The sequence below is a fragment of the Strongylocentrotus purpuratus genome, unplaced genomic scaffold, assembly GCF_000002235.5.
Source record: "Strongylocentrotus purpuratus isolate Spur 01 unplaced genomic scaffold, Spur_5.0 spur5_scaffold_2, whole genome shotgun sequence".
Taxonomy (NCBI): domain Eukaryota; kingdom Metazoa; phylum Echinodermata; class Echinoidea; order Camarodonta; family Strongylocentrotidae; genus Strongylocentrotus; species Strongylocentrotus purpuratus.
This window is the reverse complement of record NW_022145605.1, coordinates 720,671-738,201: the sequence shown is the minus strand read 5'-3', so window position 1 is coordinate 738,201 and position 17,531 is coordinate 720,671. Positions and strand designations below refer to the sequence as shown.

The 17,531-nt window shown below is 40.4% G+C and overlaps 2 protein-coding genes across 2 annotated transcripts; one reads left to right on the top strand and one right to left on the bottom strand.

The window, feature by feature from the left end:
- Positions 1-102: 102 nt before the first annotated feature.
- Positions 103-3,260, bottom strand: LOC115926576. Its single transcript, XM_030991370.1, has 4 exons — positions 2,574-3,260; positions 1,974-2,099; positions 1,579-1,704; positions 103-1,309 (listed from the first exon to the last, which is right to left on the bottom strand). The coding sequence occupies exons 1-4, from the start codon at positions 2,730-2,732 to the stop codon at positions 1,142-1,144; spliced, it is 579 nt and encodes a 192-aa protein (XP_030847230.1). The 5' UTR covers positions 2,733-3,260; the 3' UTR covers positions 103-1,141.
- Positions 3,249-12,381, top strand: LOC115926575. Its single transcript, XM_030991369.1, has 4 exons — positions 3,249-3,727; positions 6,520-6,653; positions 10,943-11,180; positions 11,742-12,381. The coding sequence occupies exons 3-4, from the start codon at positions 10,951-10,953 to the stop codon at positions 12,247-12,249; spliced, it is 738 nt and encodes a 245-aa protein (XP_030847229.1). The 5' UTR covers positions 3,249-3,727; positions 6,520-6,653; positions 10,943-10,950; the 3' UTR covers positions 12,250-12,381.
- Positions 12,382-17,531: the final 5,150 nt, after the last annotated feature.

The following is a 17,531-nucleotide window of genomic DNA, read 5'->3' as shown; positions in this document are numbered from 1 at the left end:
ATCATGTTCCCTCTTTCTATCTCCATCTCCATTTATCTCATATTTCATACTGTGAAATTGAAATTAAGGACTGGAAATACAAGCAATGATGTGAAACGTTCGTTACGGTGTAAGAAAATTACATTTAATCTTTTGCATGCCTAAAGTGCGAATTCTTTTAAATATATATGACACAAACTGCTATTATTAATGAACTTTAATATATAGCTTCATGTTTGCTGTAAACTCTTTTTTATTTTACTTGGGTGGGTTCGAGTCCCGCGAAGCTGTTTATAACACGAGAGCTTTCATGGTGCCAGTACAATATAATTGGGTTATATACACATCCCCTTATACAATATACACACACACACTTGTTAGCCTCATCGGGTATAGGGCTAATACTTATGCACTGTAATTTAAAATTATACATTTTTTAAAGCTTCCAATAGAAGTACAGATTTCCTCATAGTTTCAGGTAAATCGTTCCAAAGCTTAGGACCGGTAAAACAGGTATTCTTTTGAAAAATATGTTTATAGTGTACAGGAATATATATTTAATATAATACACATAAGGAAAATCGAGCATATGACAGTGCGGCATGTCACTAATTGAAATACAGCCCATGTTATGCATATAACTGTTCAATGAAACAATACAAAAGTTCAAAAATGCCATAACTCAATCATTTTTACGTCCAATGTAGATAATTATGATTTTTTGATTTGACTCGACTCATATTTAGTTTGGACATAATACAACACTATCTCCTATGTCCTGCTCAAAGTGTTTTATTAATGACAATTGAAGGTTTTTATTGATACAATTGTACCTTCATATTCATAAAAAGCATATCATAATCATCATGTAAAAAGTAAAAGAACAAGAATAGAAAGAAGAATCACAAAAACTACTTTTACAAAACATTCAGACTTACTGACAAGTGTGCACTGCCATTTCTTAAACATTTCATTAGAATATCAATAGCTGGATAGAAAAAGGTGACATGCCTTGCATAGGCGTTGTGAGGGATATTACATTAAGAAAGCAACTGAGAAAAAAGAAAGATGAATGAAATAGTTGATGATCTACATAGACGTAGATTTTGTTTTAGCTTATATTGCATTGCGAACTCTGTCCCTCACTTGGAGAAATGATCGGTTAGAGAGGCAACGTGCTACTTTTTTTATTTTGTTTAACTATGTCCCTCACCACGCCTATGCGAGGCATGTCACCCCTTTCTATCCAGCTCTGGAAAAGCTTCTGGACTGCCTCCTTCTCTTCCTGGGTGAACTTTACCCTCGCCGTTTGATGGCTGGTACTTGAGAACTATCATGGAGAAAGAGAGGAGAGGGGGATGAAAGACATCAAGAAATGAATTGTGAAACAATTTGACCCATAATAACAGAGTTGCACATATAAAAAATAACACCAATAAGCAAGTATTTCAGACAATTCAGCAAATTGTTGTATAGATGTCTAACACTATTCCATCACAGTTTTAAAATGACATTGATGAAATTCTGAACAAGTCTGACATTACCCGTCAAAGAAAGGAGCTAAAAGGGCTGCGATTGCCATTTAAATGCGTTACATACCAGGGATGATGATCCAGCTGACACACTAACGGATGGGGTGTCTGATAGTGGCGTGACTGGGTGCTCCTTATGTTGGGGATGTTTGTTGCACTTCACCCTCGCTGGTGGATCGCTGGTACTTGGCAACTATCATGGAGAAAGAGAGGGGAGGGGGATGAAAAACATCAAGAAATGAATTGTGAAACAATTTGACCCATAATAACAGAGTTGCACATTTAAAAAATAACACCAATAAGCAAGTATTTCAGACAATTCAGCAAATTATTGTATAGATGTCTAACACTATTCCATCACAGTTTTAAAATGACAATGATGAAATTTTGAACAAGTCTGACATTACCCGTCAAAGAAAGGAGCTAAAAGGGCTGCAATTGCCATTTAAATGCGTTACATACCAGGGATGATGATCCAGCTGACACACTAATGGATGATGTGTCTGGTAGTAGCGGGATTGGATGCTCATTATGTTGGGGTTGTTTTTTGCACTTCACCCTCAGTTTTTTGGTGCTGGTGGTCGAGCACTATTATGGAGAAAGAGAAGGGGGGGGGGTGAAATAAATAAAGAAAAGAATTGTGAATTGCACATTTTAAAAAAAGCATTAATAAGCAAATATTTCAAACAATTCAGCAAATTATTGTATAGATGTCTAACCCTATTCCATCACAATTTTGAAATGTCATTAATGAATCTTTAACCAAGTCTGAAAATACCGTCAAGGAAAGCAACTAAAAGGTCTGCAATTGTCATTCAAATGTGTTTCATAGAATAGAATAGAATTTATTGACTCATTCGACCCCCTTCTGGGGTATGAGAGTACAACACATGTACATGTCATGATAATGATACATAATAAAGAATACAAACATAGTTTAATAATACAAAGAATACAGAATACAACAAAACAACAATATAAAAGTATAACGATAAATAGGAATGATCTAAACCTAGCCTATGCTAAACATAAATACAATATTATACAATATGGCAAGCATACCAGGGATGAAGATCCTGTGGACCCACAAACCGATGGTGGGCGTGGCAGTTGCAGGACTGGGTGCTCCTTATTTCTTGTAGCAGAGCGTAGTTTTCTGCCTGACTGCATCTGTAATGCGAAAATGAGGCAAAGAAACCCTGCTATTAAAAGGTATGTCATTTTGTGTTTATAATCTATTTAACCTTATTTGAATAAACATGTGGATGTTGACATGTATCAAAGATAATATCAAATGAGAGATATGGAAGCGGAAGTTTGGACAGCAAATAAATTGCGATATAGAGACATGTATCAAATGTATTCAGAGTTACTTATTTTTCATGCTGAATTAATTTTGACGGGAAACAATAACAATTGTTGGGGGAAGGAGAAAGCTAATTATTTCGACTGTCTGATTTAATTGTATGATTGCGACTCTAGTCCACTGCAGCAGGCAAAGGGTTGGCAATATAGTCAAGAAAATATGATAATTGCATAACATAGCGTTTACCATCTTACATGGAGCAGGGAGTTCCAATGGACTGGATGGAGGAGCAGCTGGGAATTCCAAGGGACTGGATGGACGAGCAGCTGGACGTTCCAAGAGACTGGATGGAGGAGCAGCTGGACGTTCCAAGGGACTGGATGGAGGAGCAGCTGGGAGTTCCAAGGGATTGGATGGAGGAGCAGCTGGGAGTTCCAATGGACTGGATGGAGGAGCAGCTGGGAGTTCCAAGGGATTGGATGGAGGAGCAGCTGGGAGTTCCAAGGGACTGGACGCAATGTTCCCGGAACCACCGGTAGGTGGCGCACCACACGACTAGGGCTTTAACGGAACACTCTCAATTACTTTCGTAGTAAAATACCAGGTAATGACCTAAAATGCCCCAGATATGTATGTTGTAGCCAACATTTTGACATTGTATCGCATGGAACGCCTTAGAATGGTTTCAAGAGGGTTAAAACGCTGAAAAACATACGAAACAGTATATATCTGAGCCAAAAAGTGAATTTTATTATTTTATTTAGTAGACCTGTGACGTCACACAGAACGTCATCTTCGGCATCATAGGTCTTGGAAGCAACGTCTTCGGAAGCATTCGGATGCTCGGAAATGTCACCCAAACAAAGTTGAAAGTTCAAGATGATCATGAGGCAAATGGCATCAATGATGGGTAAGTGAAAATGTGATTTTTTTTCTTCAAATTGATACAAAATTTGAGCGATTTTGAGCGAGTAACTTTTTAACTGTTTAGATTTTACACTACTCGAATCATTATTCGCTACGCAAAAGTGTAAATGTAGAAATCGCGTGAACTTGACCAGATTATTTAGCATGTTGGCGCTTAAAATTAAAATGCCATGCACATGGTCATGGGAAAGTGTACCCACGTAGATCTAGTCCCTGCACATGTTATGATTCTTATTTCGCGGCGCTGAAAATCGACCTGTATTGCCGGACACCGTGTTATGTCTATGGCGAAACGCAAAAGTCGCGAGTCGCGCGAGAAGAAAATGCACGGAAAACAAATAGCAAAATGACATTCTCAAAACAAACTTGACAGCCATTCACTTTGCACGGGCATTAGGAAAATTGGATTATTTCATGAAAAAGGCATGTATTTGTCACTCATACGTTAGGCTAAGTTAGATGTGTAAATTTTCTAAGTTTTTTTTTGTGTACTTACGATGCGTCATACATTTCTTGATCACCCCACTCGACTTGCACATTCGATACGTGTAGTCCCGCGCGTAGAACGCGCGTCCGGTAATTCAATAGTGTCCGGTAATACCATGCGTGGGCATACGTGTTCATCTCGTATGACGGGGGCCCTATTACCATTACCGTCCACAATTATTTCAGGTCCTCAATTTGTCGATCAAAACATGAAATCTACGAGTAGGTTTATGATAAAAAAGAAACTTCTGTATTTTTATTCCCTGGAATGGCACTCCGTATCAACCTACCAGTTTGTTTATATCGCTGTTCAAAATGACCCTAACCTTGTCGTAGTCTTCTTTTTCGTGCTCACAAAATCGGTATCAGAGGTATTTCCGGACGGGTTGAGTACCCGGACACCGCGCATTAGAACGGCGCAATACGCGTCGGGGAAACATCGCGCGCAGTTGCAAACAGACACCCGGTGACGCAGCTGTTATTTTTCTTCGCATAAATCCTGATTTTGCATGGAAATTCTAATGCTTATTATTTGGAAATTACGTTTTTTGGCAACATATTCTGAAAAAACGCGCAAAATTAAGTGTCCGGTTACTCAATTATGTTTTTTGGCAACATATTCTGAAAAAACGCACAAAATTAAGTGTCCGGTTACTCAAGTCCCCACCCTACCTATTACCGTCCAAAATTTCCTTGAGGTGTTGTTAGGTCAGTCCCCTCATACAAAGGACAGACATCATTACCAGCATATTTTCATGCGGTGAATTCACGTCAACCGGGCAGGATATGAACTATTGCTTGTCAGGCGGATTCCTGACTAGGAGCTCTCCATGTTTGTGCTCACCGAGATCTTAACACGATATTAATGAACATTTACATCACATATACAACCATTTTTTACTTACGATGTCAGTGTTTTCAAGCAATTTCTGTCCATAACGGGCATCGCTTGAACACTTCTTCTTCGTAGGGAACTGCTGAAACTGAATGCGCATGCACGATACTGTAATAGACATGTATACTCTTATACTTGGCGTATTTATGCATACATTCTATATTAATAATTTACCAGTGTCTTTCAAAGATTACTTCAAAAGGCGCTCTGATACTTACCATTACTAAACAACACAAATTAATGATCTTTCTCATACACTCAATAAGAAAGCTTTCTCTGATCATGGTATACAAGCAGCCGGCCTAATCCTTTCGAATTCACTCCCTAAACTAATCAAAGAATCAAAAAATACAAAACACTTTCGAAACCTACTTAAACGTTAGCTGATTAGTAATTATGAGTAATTTCTTTAGAGCATGTCCACATTTGTCTTGTCGTAATGGTTTTTGTCAGAGTCTTTTTTACGCGTTCAACTTTTGTTAATTGTTTCTTTTTTCTGTGTATATCATGCATTGTATACATATTTTTGTAAAGGTGTGGGCTACTTTCGGGCCTTACTGGCTCTCCGGCTCATTCCTCCATTTGTCAGTCTTTGTATTTTACTGTTATTTTGAGGTGTTTAGGTCTATATTTTATCATTGTAAATTTTGTTGGAAACAAGGAAAATCAGCCATTTTGACAAAAAAATTGGATGAAAAGTTGCGAGTGCAGTGAGTGAGCGAGAAGCTGAGAACAAATAATTTCCATGTTTTTTAATCGAAAAATTTAATGTCAAAAACACAATAAAAAATGCTGACTTACCGACCCTCCCTGGAAGGTTTGACCGCCATTTTTTTTGTCACCTAATAGGTATAATTTTGTGAAAAATGGATGTGTATTAACAAATATTAGGGCGTGTGAAATCACTTTCACCTTTGGGGCTATTATACATGTAAGACTATGTATTTCACCATAAATTTACCTCTGCACCTCTGACAAATTTGTTGTAGGCCAGAGCATATGAAAAAATATGTTACAAACAACACACTCACTTGGCATGCTTTGATGTCATTGGTTGCAAAATCTTGCATTTTCCTTTAAAAGGTCATTTTACCAATTAAAAATTATTTAAGGTTCTCATAATTTTGTAGACTTTAAAAGAAAAAAATCCAACTACCCATAACACACGTGTAATACCAACATCTCAAAAGTTACTGCTGGCTACTTGAGTGCACATAGCAATCAGTGATTCTTAGTATAAATTGCTCTCATCATGACTACCACTAGTACACTCATAGTCATCTTCCCTATCCTTTCCACTTTCAGCAATATGTCGCTATAGTTTCTCAGAGTATAAGTCATACCCATCATAAATTGGCACATAATGCTCTGTAAACTTGTCTTTCTGCTTTCAGCAATGCCTAGTCATCATCCCATTCCAACAGCTACCCGTCTGTGATCCCTCTGACGTTCAATTCTGCCTGCCACTGCGTGCCCTCCGACCTTCAATTCTGCCTGCGAACTCCACTTGATAGCACTGGATCATCAGGTATGTAATGCCTTCCTATCATGTCTTACCATTACATTATCCTTTTTTCTGACCATCTGGGCAATGTGGGGGAATTTATGTCTCGCATCATGTATGTGCTTTGAAAGTCATCCAAAATTATTGTCATCCTGCGCGTCAGGTGGGCTTTTAAGTCTCATCAAAGCCTATTTTGAGGTAGGGCTGAAATAAACATGTCGAGTGAATTTTAACCATTGTTGATTTTCTTGATAAATGGTTGATAAATTCCTTGCTAAGAATCTATAAATTGGCTCATGCAATCCTGATACTTCTTTAGGACTGAAAAAGCAAGTTTCAATAATATTTGCACTGATGAAAATGAATATTACAAAAAGTGCTTCATTGGATTGACCATTTCTGCAGTGAAATTGACTACTGCCACGAATCAAGGCCAACTAAGCTATCATTTGGGCTAGTTTCTCCTACATGTTTGAGGACCATGGCATCCTGTATCCTGAGGACACGTACAACAACCTGGCCTACCTTGATCTGGCGACATTATGCCCATGTGGCCAACATTGGGAAACTGGACCACAGTTCAAAGCTGGCATATGGCACTATCCAGCCCAAATTGGTGAACACTTTGTTCCGACTGTGCCTCGCCTCTTTGTAGCGATGAAGTCCAGCACAAACGTACAGGTATGTGATAGGAAGTTCCAAGTTTCATACTTGGCCAAGTATGCTGCAGGCGTAGAAGAGAGACGCCCTGTGCAGCTTTCCACAACCACAAGCCCAGGTCAGGTATTGGTACAAGCACACAACCTCATCAATACAAAAATATCAGGCCAGCGCATGCACCCTCTCAATGACAGATCTGCAGCCCTTGCCAGAGAACTGGCGCTTACTGAGATGATATGGTATGCACTTCGCTTCCCATATGTCATCTCCAGCACCACATACGTCCATGCATCCACTAAATCACCCGAGTGTCGCTCTGCCATCTTCAAGCACAGACGCCCTAATCTTCAAGATCACCAACGAGAACAAGATGGTGGTGGTGGACTGCCACAGACAGCTGCTGACCGATTGGCCCTACCACCGTGGCGGCAATTCACACCATCTCAGGTTACTGCCATCTGTAGTCACCACCAAGGCCAGTACTACCTAGACAACACCACCGCGTTTTCAATTAGACCACCAGAGCTCCTTCTCTTTTCCACTTTGGAAACCTACTTACGCTGGTTCACGTGGAGAAGGATCCTAAAGCACATCTCGATCCAATCCTAAACGCTTCTCATCTTATTGACGGTGTTGGTCGTTGTGTTCGCATTCGTGCTGCTCATGTCTCGCATGCTGCATCCTACATCCATGCCCTCACAACCAGCCCTGATCCAAATATCGCTGTCATTGCTATGGATCTACATGCCCACATATTTGGCCCTGTGCAACAACAACAACAACAACAGGAGGTTCCTGCAACTCAACACTACCAGCGATTCGTTGACATAGCAGACGTGAGACGCAATGTAGTTGTCTTCAAGGCACCATTCCCATCAAATCTACCTGAATTCTTTGTCCACATCATCTTGACCATGGGACACTTCAGTACTGAACAAGACATATATGGTCAACCAAACATGACTGCAGCCTTAAGGGCAGCGAAACTGATTAGTGATAATGGGCGTGATGAAACTGATGTCAAGAACATCGCCCGTGCATATGTCACAGACCAACTGCTTTGGTATCCTTTTGGTTCACAAACATTCAGCAAGCACCTCAGTGATGCCCTTCATACGTTGCGCACTATACTGCTTGACCCGCAAGTAAACATTGCGCTCCCGTCAACTACAGAAGAAGACATTGCAGATTCTGTTAGACATGACCTTATCCGGCATGAACGTTTCCTACGAGATACTGCTATAGATGCCTTGGGAGGAGAACCTATTCCCAATTTCCCAGACATTGAACACTTCATAGAAGGAGCAGTTGAGTTCCTACCTCAAATTACACCAATCAGAAATCAAAGTGCAGCATCATTAGAAGAACAGAACAGGGCACTCAATACATGCATTACAGCAATAAACACATTACACAATAACCAACCCAGTAGCCGTAATTGCTTCGAACTTGTTGGTCCCCCTGGAGCAGGGAAAACACTCCTTGCTCCTTGCAAATACGTATGCCCTCTCCAAGAATATGCCATCACTCTTGGCAGCCATAACCTCCGAACGAGCAAGACGCCTTGGAGGCACCCATATCCATATGCTCTTTCACATTCCGGTCTTAAATGCCAATGTCCAAACAGTGCAAAACATCGTGTCCAAAGCTCTCTTGAGTCTTTCAAAGAAACCTGTACAACTGGCTATGCTGCAGCGACTAAAAGTGCTATTCATAGAAGAAATAGGCCTACTTTCAGCTCAGCTCTTTGCTGCTCTTGACAACATCCTCAGATATGTTACAGGCTCCAACAAGCCAATGGCAGGCATTTTGGTCATAGCCACTGGAGATCCATACCAGTTGGCTCCAGTTGATGGCACACCCTTTTGGGCCAGTCACCATCTTATGACCTCTTTCCACATTATCACAATGAGCCACTATGTCAGAGCATGCCAAGATGCAGACCTACAGCAACTTATACAGATACTGCGCAATGTCAACATCACGAAGGAGGACATTGAGAAGTTCATCCACATCATTGGAAATCGATGCCTGCCTCATGCTGTACCATCATGGGATGATGTACCACATCATGCCTTGAAAATCGTGGGTACTAAGGCTGCCTGCGAAGAAATAATTGGCAGATACATTGCACAAAAACAATCTGACCCAACTGTACAATGCAAAACATTCCTTGCTACTGATGAGGTTGAGACTACTCAAGGGGTATGGGGCCATGCCAATGCCAATGTTCAATTCCAGCTTGACAAAGCCTGTCTTGAGCCTAAGAAGTTGGTACTATTTAAGGGACAGGTACTTCGACTGGCATACAACAATACTGTTGCAACAAATGAACTACCTCGCTTCTCTCAAGGTCAACTCTGTATTGTTATGGACTTGCCAAATGAAACTGAACAGCTGCGTTTGATGCTTGTCCCACCGGGAGTACGGCAAATCCCAGAACATGTGCAAAATAACCATCCCTGGCCGTTATTCTCCCTTTCACCAACTCAGGCACCCTTAGTCATTGTTGGGAAGGGTCATACTAAAGCACGCCGCATCCAATTCCGTGTAACCTACTATGTTTGTAGCACGGTGCACAAGGCACTCGGGGAGACATGTCCACAAATTGCTACTCAGATTTCAAGTCAACAACGCAAGTACCGACTTTGGGAAAGAGACCAGTTATTGGTCCTCATCAGTCGAGTCAAAAACTTGGACAGCATAATATTTGTGACGCATGATCGCAATGACACCATCATGGGCATAAGGAAACTGCTTTAGAATACTCCACAATGGTTACACCACATCAAAAACATTCTCTCTGCACTGGACAATACAACCCCATCAGCCACAATTCAACATACCCATGACCCCTATCCCCCTACAATTCGAATGCAACAGTTACCTGACAGCAGCATTGGCTTTGTTTACATGTTGGTGAGCAACACCCATCGCAACTTTGCATATGTTGGTGAAACAGCATGTATCCAACGCAGACTCCAACAACACAACACTGGTCATGGTTCGAACTTTACGAACAACCCCCAACTTCGCCCTTGGATGTGCTTTGTGCTAGTGTACCGATTTCCAGAGAATGGTGACCATCAGGCAAACATCACTGCCAGGAAGAGCTTTGAATATCAATGGCACACACTCAACGCTCAAGATCCCCTTCCAAACACTCGCACCATCTACACGAATGGCTTAATTGTCTTCAACCGCATGCGTCAACGCTACCCAAATCTAATTTGGGAGGACTTCGGACAATTTCACCCATGAAGAACTCCAGCCAATGTGAGTACAGACACTATCCCAACATTCACTTCCAACATCAAAATCAGTAGGTGAGAGGATGTATTCCCCGTATGGGTAATGCATCCTCTCACCACCAGAATCCTTCATCAACAACAGTCATCCTCCAAGCACAGGAACATTACACAAAATTATGTGCAACATCAAAACAGTTCAAGACATGTACCAGTAGGCCTACATTAAAATCCCTTCAGCATGCCTTCAACAAACACTGCATGTAGCCAAAGTAATTGTACCTGTTGATTTTGCTAACACCTTAATCTTTTAATTATTGTCCAACACTAGCATTAACCTGTAACTCATACCCCCAAATCTTCATATCAGAAAGATGTAATATATAGATTTCATTCTTATTCCAGATATCACCATGCTAGCACAATACCTTGAAGCAGGGGACCTTGATGCAGCCATGGCAATATTTAATCATCCCACGGTGACTAACGTGACATTATCAGAAGTCTTGACCACCACATCAGAGAACACAAGGTTGACAGCCCAAGTGCTCTCAGTGAAGAAACCCAAGCCCAAGAAGCTCCAAAAAGATGGCAACAAATTTTCCAAAGTAGAAAAAAAGTATGACCGGCTTGTTCTCCTCAGGTAAAAACATAACATTCGAGGGGGGGGGGGGGCAGTGTCATTACACCGTGTACACCATGCACGTGTGAAAAAAAACGCGTAAAAACGGTTGTTTTTCATAGTAGGACGATGTACGCGCGTACATTGAAAAGGGTATCAAAATCGCCAAAATCACGAAATAAGGGTATACTTTTAACAGAATGTTTACTTCAAAAGGGTATCTTTTCAAACTTTAATACTTGTTTAGGGTATCCTGAGATTGACTTTCAATTACGTGTTTAGGGTCCATTTTGAAAGTCCATACACGCGCATGGTGTACACCTTGTAATGACACTGCCCCCCCCCCCCCCCCGACATAACATTCCAACTACCAACCAATTGTAATCATATCTTTTATGTCAGTCAGCAGGCTTCCCCTCAAAACAGTACTTATCAACCAGAATTGTGAGGCCTATTGCAACAGGACACCTCTACTATGCTTGTCCATCTCAAATACCACCAACATTGTAACATTACGTAGTCACAGTTACAAACACTATAAGTTTCACACACTACCTAAATATCTCTGTATCAATCTTTCAGAGAACTCACCGAAGGTGACCTCTTCTATCTCCTCACCGAAACACCCATGGATACAAGACAACTCTTCAAAATCCAGAACTACACTTGGATTGGAGCAACCGTTGGGTTATTTGAGGCTGAATACAACACCATGCTGAACCACGTTCCCATCATAAAGCTCGACCAGCCACTTCTGCCCATAATACCTACAGTTATCTACCACATCACAAGACCATTTGTCGCAGAGTACTCAGATAATCTCATCCCAAGACCTCTTTACATCAACCAAGCCACACTTACTGTCACCAAAGCTAATGTTATCATCGGTTGTGGAGCAGACTTTTGTGACAGCCAACATAACGTCAACACTCAATGCCCAGCTACCGTCACCCAGGACATAGCGAAGCGAGTGATACAATGCCGCATTACATCCACAGAGGCTAATATAAGCAACTCTCCATTCACCTCTGCATCCTTTTCAAGACTCTTCCTCTCAGCACATGCAATGAACATGCACTGGTATATCTGAAAGAAATGTGCTCCCTGATTATTACCGCAGTGCGCTTAACTGCGCATAAATACGGTACAACTCAGTTTATGATAACTTCCGTCCCATGTACATGTGTATGTGTAATATTTAATAAAGCATTATTTCATCACACAGATTTCTCAGCCATCCTTATGTACATCTACATGGACTATTGCTGCACTCTGTTCCCATACTGCTGTGGCCTTGTCCAATCTTCAATATCACCCTGCCTCTGGTTTTTCACTTGCTCCCATAATCGCTTCACTGGTAAAGAGATACAATGCACTCTCGTTATAAAGAAGTCCTTGGGACCCATGAAATTGTTTCTTTATAACGAAATTTCTTTATATCAGGGCTGCCAAAACAATAGAATACAAAGGAAATCCAAGATATGGGACCAGAGATTTTACTTCTTTAAAATGAAATTTTGTTATATCAGTGTTCTTTATAACGAGAGTGCACTGTAAGTGAATGAGGGAACAACTTCTTGAGGGGAGTGTACCTGTAAGGGCATTCCAATACTGCCACGACACTTCCCCCTATACTCCTCTCGAGAGGTTGTTCCCTTGTTCCAATACTTGCTTCACTTGAGAGTGATGACATACATCATATGTGAATGAGTGAATCGCCATTGTGAAGGGAGTGTACTTCCTCCTGGCCCATACATGTACTCCTCCACCAATGCTTCACGTTTGGACCATCATTGATAAAAAAAAATAGTAATTATCTTAAATACTGTATATACTTTGGAGGTCAACAGACTTTTCCTAAATATAAACGTTACACTTATGTCAGACCACTCAACACACGGTCCATGGTGTCATTGTCTTTTATTGGTCACTGCCACGGGCGTGGAGGGATATCTTATCCACATTCTTAACATCCTGCATATCCTTCACCTCTAAAACACCATGTACAGTGCACTCTCATTATAAAGAAGTCCTCGGGACCCATGAAATTTCTTTATAATCAAATTTCTTTATACATGTATCAGGGTTGCAAAAACAATAGAATACAAAGGGAATCCCACATGTGGGACCAGAGATTTTACTTCTTTATAATGAAATTTTGTTATATCGGTGTTCTTTATAACGAGAGTGCACTGTAAACATTTCTCCACCACATTATCGCACATCAAATAAGCACAATTCCAACACGTAAAAAAAACCCCGAAGCGCCCGACGAAGTTATTTAGAATTTTCATTATTGTTGGGATATCCATGCATAATAGGATTTGCACATGTCTATACCCATCATGCTTCCACCCCCCCCCCCCCCCGGATGCACCACAACATGTATAAATCTACAGGTAGCCCCTTTCATCTGGCCAGACGCAACACATGGCATCTATCTCTAGTTCCGAAAACTCTGGATGGAGCGGCTGAAGTAGAAGGAGACTGACAAAAAGAGACAGCTGCGTTTATTTCATTTCCCCCTCATAACCTTGAAATACAGTGTATTTATCTACAAGTAAGATAGTACATGAAAGCTGTTATTAGGTATACTAGACATGAATTTCAATGATATATAAAACAAGAAGTGCTTATCAGATTCAATGCATTGGTTATACAGGTAGGATGATTCTATTCACAAAGGGGATTTCACCGTTATTGGAGGAAGCACATTACTAGCCAAACCTTTCTGGAGGCAGTGAACCACAGTAAAAAAAAAAATGCAATAAAAATATTGTTGGATACATCAACCTTACCTTATAATATAAATTTCATGTTCTACACAATATTTTAGATAAAGGATACCTTCAAAATGGCAGCCACATTGCTGGCCAGCCTTGCCTTATTGGCATCCCACACATCCAGGTTGTAATAATTCGTTTGAGCAGTAGATAGCCGATGGTTCATTGCTTCGGCTGTCTCTGCCCTTCTCCCTGGGTGTGTCACTGCCATCTAAAAGCAAATTGGGGATAAACCAATACAGGTTTTATGTATTGTATATCTTTTCAGAGTCAAACAATGAATATTTCAAGATTGAAAGGTTGATCAACTATTTAATAGCACATTTATTTGTTTTATCAAACTGTCTAGTTCATGCAATACAAAGTATTATTGGGTGTTAAGAGAGACATTGCAAATAAATAAATCAATACAGTTGATAATATTTAATCATGAGTATTTACCATGCTGGACATCCACTTCCGAATCCCATTATTTGTGACTGCCCTCTGATCAAGGTATTTACATGTCTGTTTGATGGAGTATGTTATGGAGGACGAGGAGACTTGGGGGGGATTTCGTCGTGAAAAAGACATGTTTCGTACCCTGTTCATAGCCGAGGCATCTGGGCCTGATGTGCCTAATATATATGGAAAACCTTTCATACTGCTCCTTATTGAGACACACCCTCGCTGCCCCGTACTTCATAACGGTCTTGTGGTTTAGGACCTGCAGAGTAAGAGACATGGATACGTTAACCTGAAATGACAACTGAAATATTAGATAACAATAAATGATATATATTTCTATTCCAATTGTGCCAGGAATGACAAAGTAATGATTATTTTTAAATATACAATCTAACGCAACAGTGCCCGTTTTATTCTGCCTTCTCATTTGTGATTTCTGCATTCACGAAGAGCAACTTGTTTTCAAGCTTTAATTCCCTTTGAAGGGATTAAATGTCAAATTCTACAGAAAAACAAATACCTGAACTTAATATGACATACCTTAATGACGTGCTGATTTGTTTGCTCTTCATATATGGCTTTCAGAGCCCATTCTACCTCCATGTTGATAAACTCAGACGGTCTAGCGCCGTTGTCAAGCGCCATCCTAAGTAAAAAAAAAAATAACCTCGGATGGCCTGGGCCAACGACGCTGTAATGCGCGCTTGGGATAAAAATAAAGGATGGAATTTGTTGAGGTACAACCCCTCTAAGGCAGCACTTAGAGATTGGGCCTCTTTGTTGGTGAGTTGGTCGTCTGTGAAGTAATGAGATGAAAAACAAAGGGTATGAAATTATATTTTCGTTATGCAACTTGGAAGTAAAATTATACTAATAGTATAATCGACTATGTTCTTAAAGGGTATATATTATACTCAATAATTGTAATTATTGCGATTTTTTTCTTTTTCTTTGGGGGGGGGGATGCCTCTTCTATATTATTGGTAAATTTAAGGGTGGGGAATTTAATTTAGCCCCTGTTTACGTTCTACCATTACTGTTACAGCATATAAACTCCAAAATGGGCCAGTTCGATATATGAATTCTTACGGTATCCACGCTCTGTCAGTTCAACCTGCCTCACTTTCCCTTCCTTCGCTAGTGAGGCAGCAATCTTCCTCCAGTCTTTGGCTTTCTGCTGGAGGGTTGGGATGCCAAGGAAGTCGGAGAAGGCGTGCTTTAACTTTCCCGTGGCCAAAAAATCAAAAAATCCAGCTACACTGTGGCAATAACTTGCCACAGTCTCCTCAGCCTTCTTCTGCTTCTTCTGTTCAGCCACCCACATGCTTGAGGCCTCCTCAACGTTGAGAAGGCCATCCAAGGACCCATTGCAAAGGGAAGAGGCTATTACCCTCTGCACCTGGACCACATGCTGGCTTGCATTTCCCTCAGACTTGAACTTTCCCAGCCTCGACATGAGGTGGACTTTGTAATGGTGAAGCATTGTTCCTGTGATTTGGGAATGAATAATAAAAATATGTATTATCTTCATAACAACATCAGACAAATTCTACTCCAAGTATTTATGACTTCTAACGATGTTGCAGTCCATAGCATAGCAAATATAATAAAAGGAATGCTCATACTTACGAGCCTTTTCATTTGCCCTATAGGTATCTGGCGTGTAGTCTCTATCGCTCTCTTCTTCCTCCTCGATCTCCTCGTCTTCCTCCTCCTCCATCTCCTCGTCTTCCTCCTCCTCCATATCATCATCTTCCTCCTCCATCTCTTCCTCGCCCATCCAAGGTTGTTCCGAAACCTCTACTGAACTCTCCATCTCGTCCTCTTGTTCTTTAGCCTTCTCTTCTCCCCTCTCCATCTCCACCACGACCTCCACATCCTGGTCTTCTACCTCATCTTCTAATGATACAACAAGGTCCAAACGAGCATGGTTTATGTTATGTTATTAATACATACAATATGGCTAACAAAGCATTAGCTGAACCTTCTATTTTTGGTCAACTGCTCTAAAGAGAGATCATGGCCAAAACAATCCTCCCCCAAAACCTGCAATTTGAAATATCATGATGTTAGTTTGTGTATTGTAAGTCACAACCCACAACCCCACTTTTCCATGGGAAGGAGAGGTGAGGTTCATTACAAAAAATAATCTTAAATCACATATAATTCTGGGATTTTTTTTCATTGAATTTTCTAGCAAAGGTACTGACTGGATGTATGGATGTAAGACAACATTGAATTTGGAAATTGCACAAACAGAATTTTTGAGAGAAGATATGCAATGACATTTTCTTTTACAAGAAATGCCCGACTCACATAGTCCTCTAAAGATAATGCTATTGATTTGGTCTAAATTGTCACGACTGCCCACAATTGATTTGACCAACATCAGGTATAAATGTAAAGTTTAGATTGTTACTCACCAAACATTCCATTTGGAATTTCAATTCCATACTTTTTATCTCTGATCATTCTGGATGTTACTTTAGATAGGAACAAAAAAGAAAACTTGAATTTAGGATCACACCCTTACCACTCAGTATCAATAACTCTTTGAACTGCAGTATCAGTCGAAACCGTTAAATAAAAGTGTCTTGAACATTGATTTCAGAAGAACAGATCTAGGAGGTTAGAGTTAGATATATTCATCAAGACTGTTCTAGAATTTCAAAATAAAAATTGCTGATTCGGGCTTCATCTGTTGAACATACATGTTTAATTAAAGTTAATGTCCTAAAGAAAAGGTTTAACTTACTATTCTTGCTTTTGCCATGAACTCCAACAATGTGCCTGTGCAGGTTAACAACCTTGGCATTGCAATGGGGAAAAAACACCTAACCTTGTCTACATCGTCACCATCGTTTCTGCCTCTACCCTGACCGTCTTGATGAAATAATGCAGTGGAAAGTGCGTTAGCCTTTTCATTGTCCATGCGATGGATATTCTTCAGATGCCTCGGCAACTGCTGGGTTCTTATCCCACAACCTTCTTCGGGACAAACCCTTACACGTCTTGGGCCTCTAACTTTCTTTGGTGCCATCTTGACTGTATCAGCTTTATGAATGAACAAGACAGTATAAACTTTGAAAAGCAGTGTAATTCAAGATATGTTTTCTTTTTTCATTCTTGAGGTACATTTGAA

Coding starts and splice junctions, on each gene's coding strand:
- LOC115926576 (XM_030991370.1), bottom strand. CDS start 2,732: ATGACATACCTTTTAATAGCAGGGTTTCTTTGCCTCATTTTCGCATTA. Junction 2,100..2,573: donor CCACAGGATCTTCATCCCTG/GTATGCTTGCCA, acceptor TCTCCATAATAG/TGCTCGACCACCAGCACCAA. Junction 1,310..1,578: donor CAGCTGGATCATCATCCCTG/GTATGTAACGCA, acceptor TCTCCATGATAG/TTCTCAAGTACCAGCCATCA.
- LOC115926575 (XM_030991369.1), top strand. CDS start 10,951: ATGCTAGCACAATACCTTGAAGCAGGGGACCTTGATGCAGCCATGGCA. Junction 11,181..11,741: donor GACCGGCTTGTTCTCCTCAG/GTAAAAACATAA, acceptor TCAATCTTTCAG/AGAACTCACCGAAGGTGACC.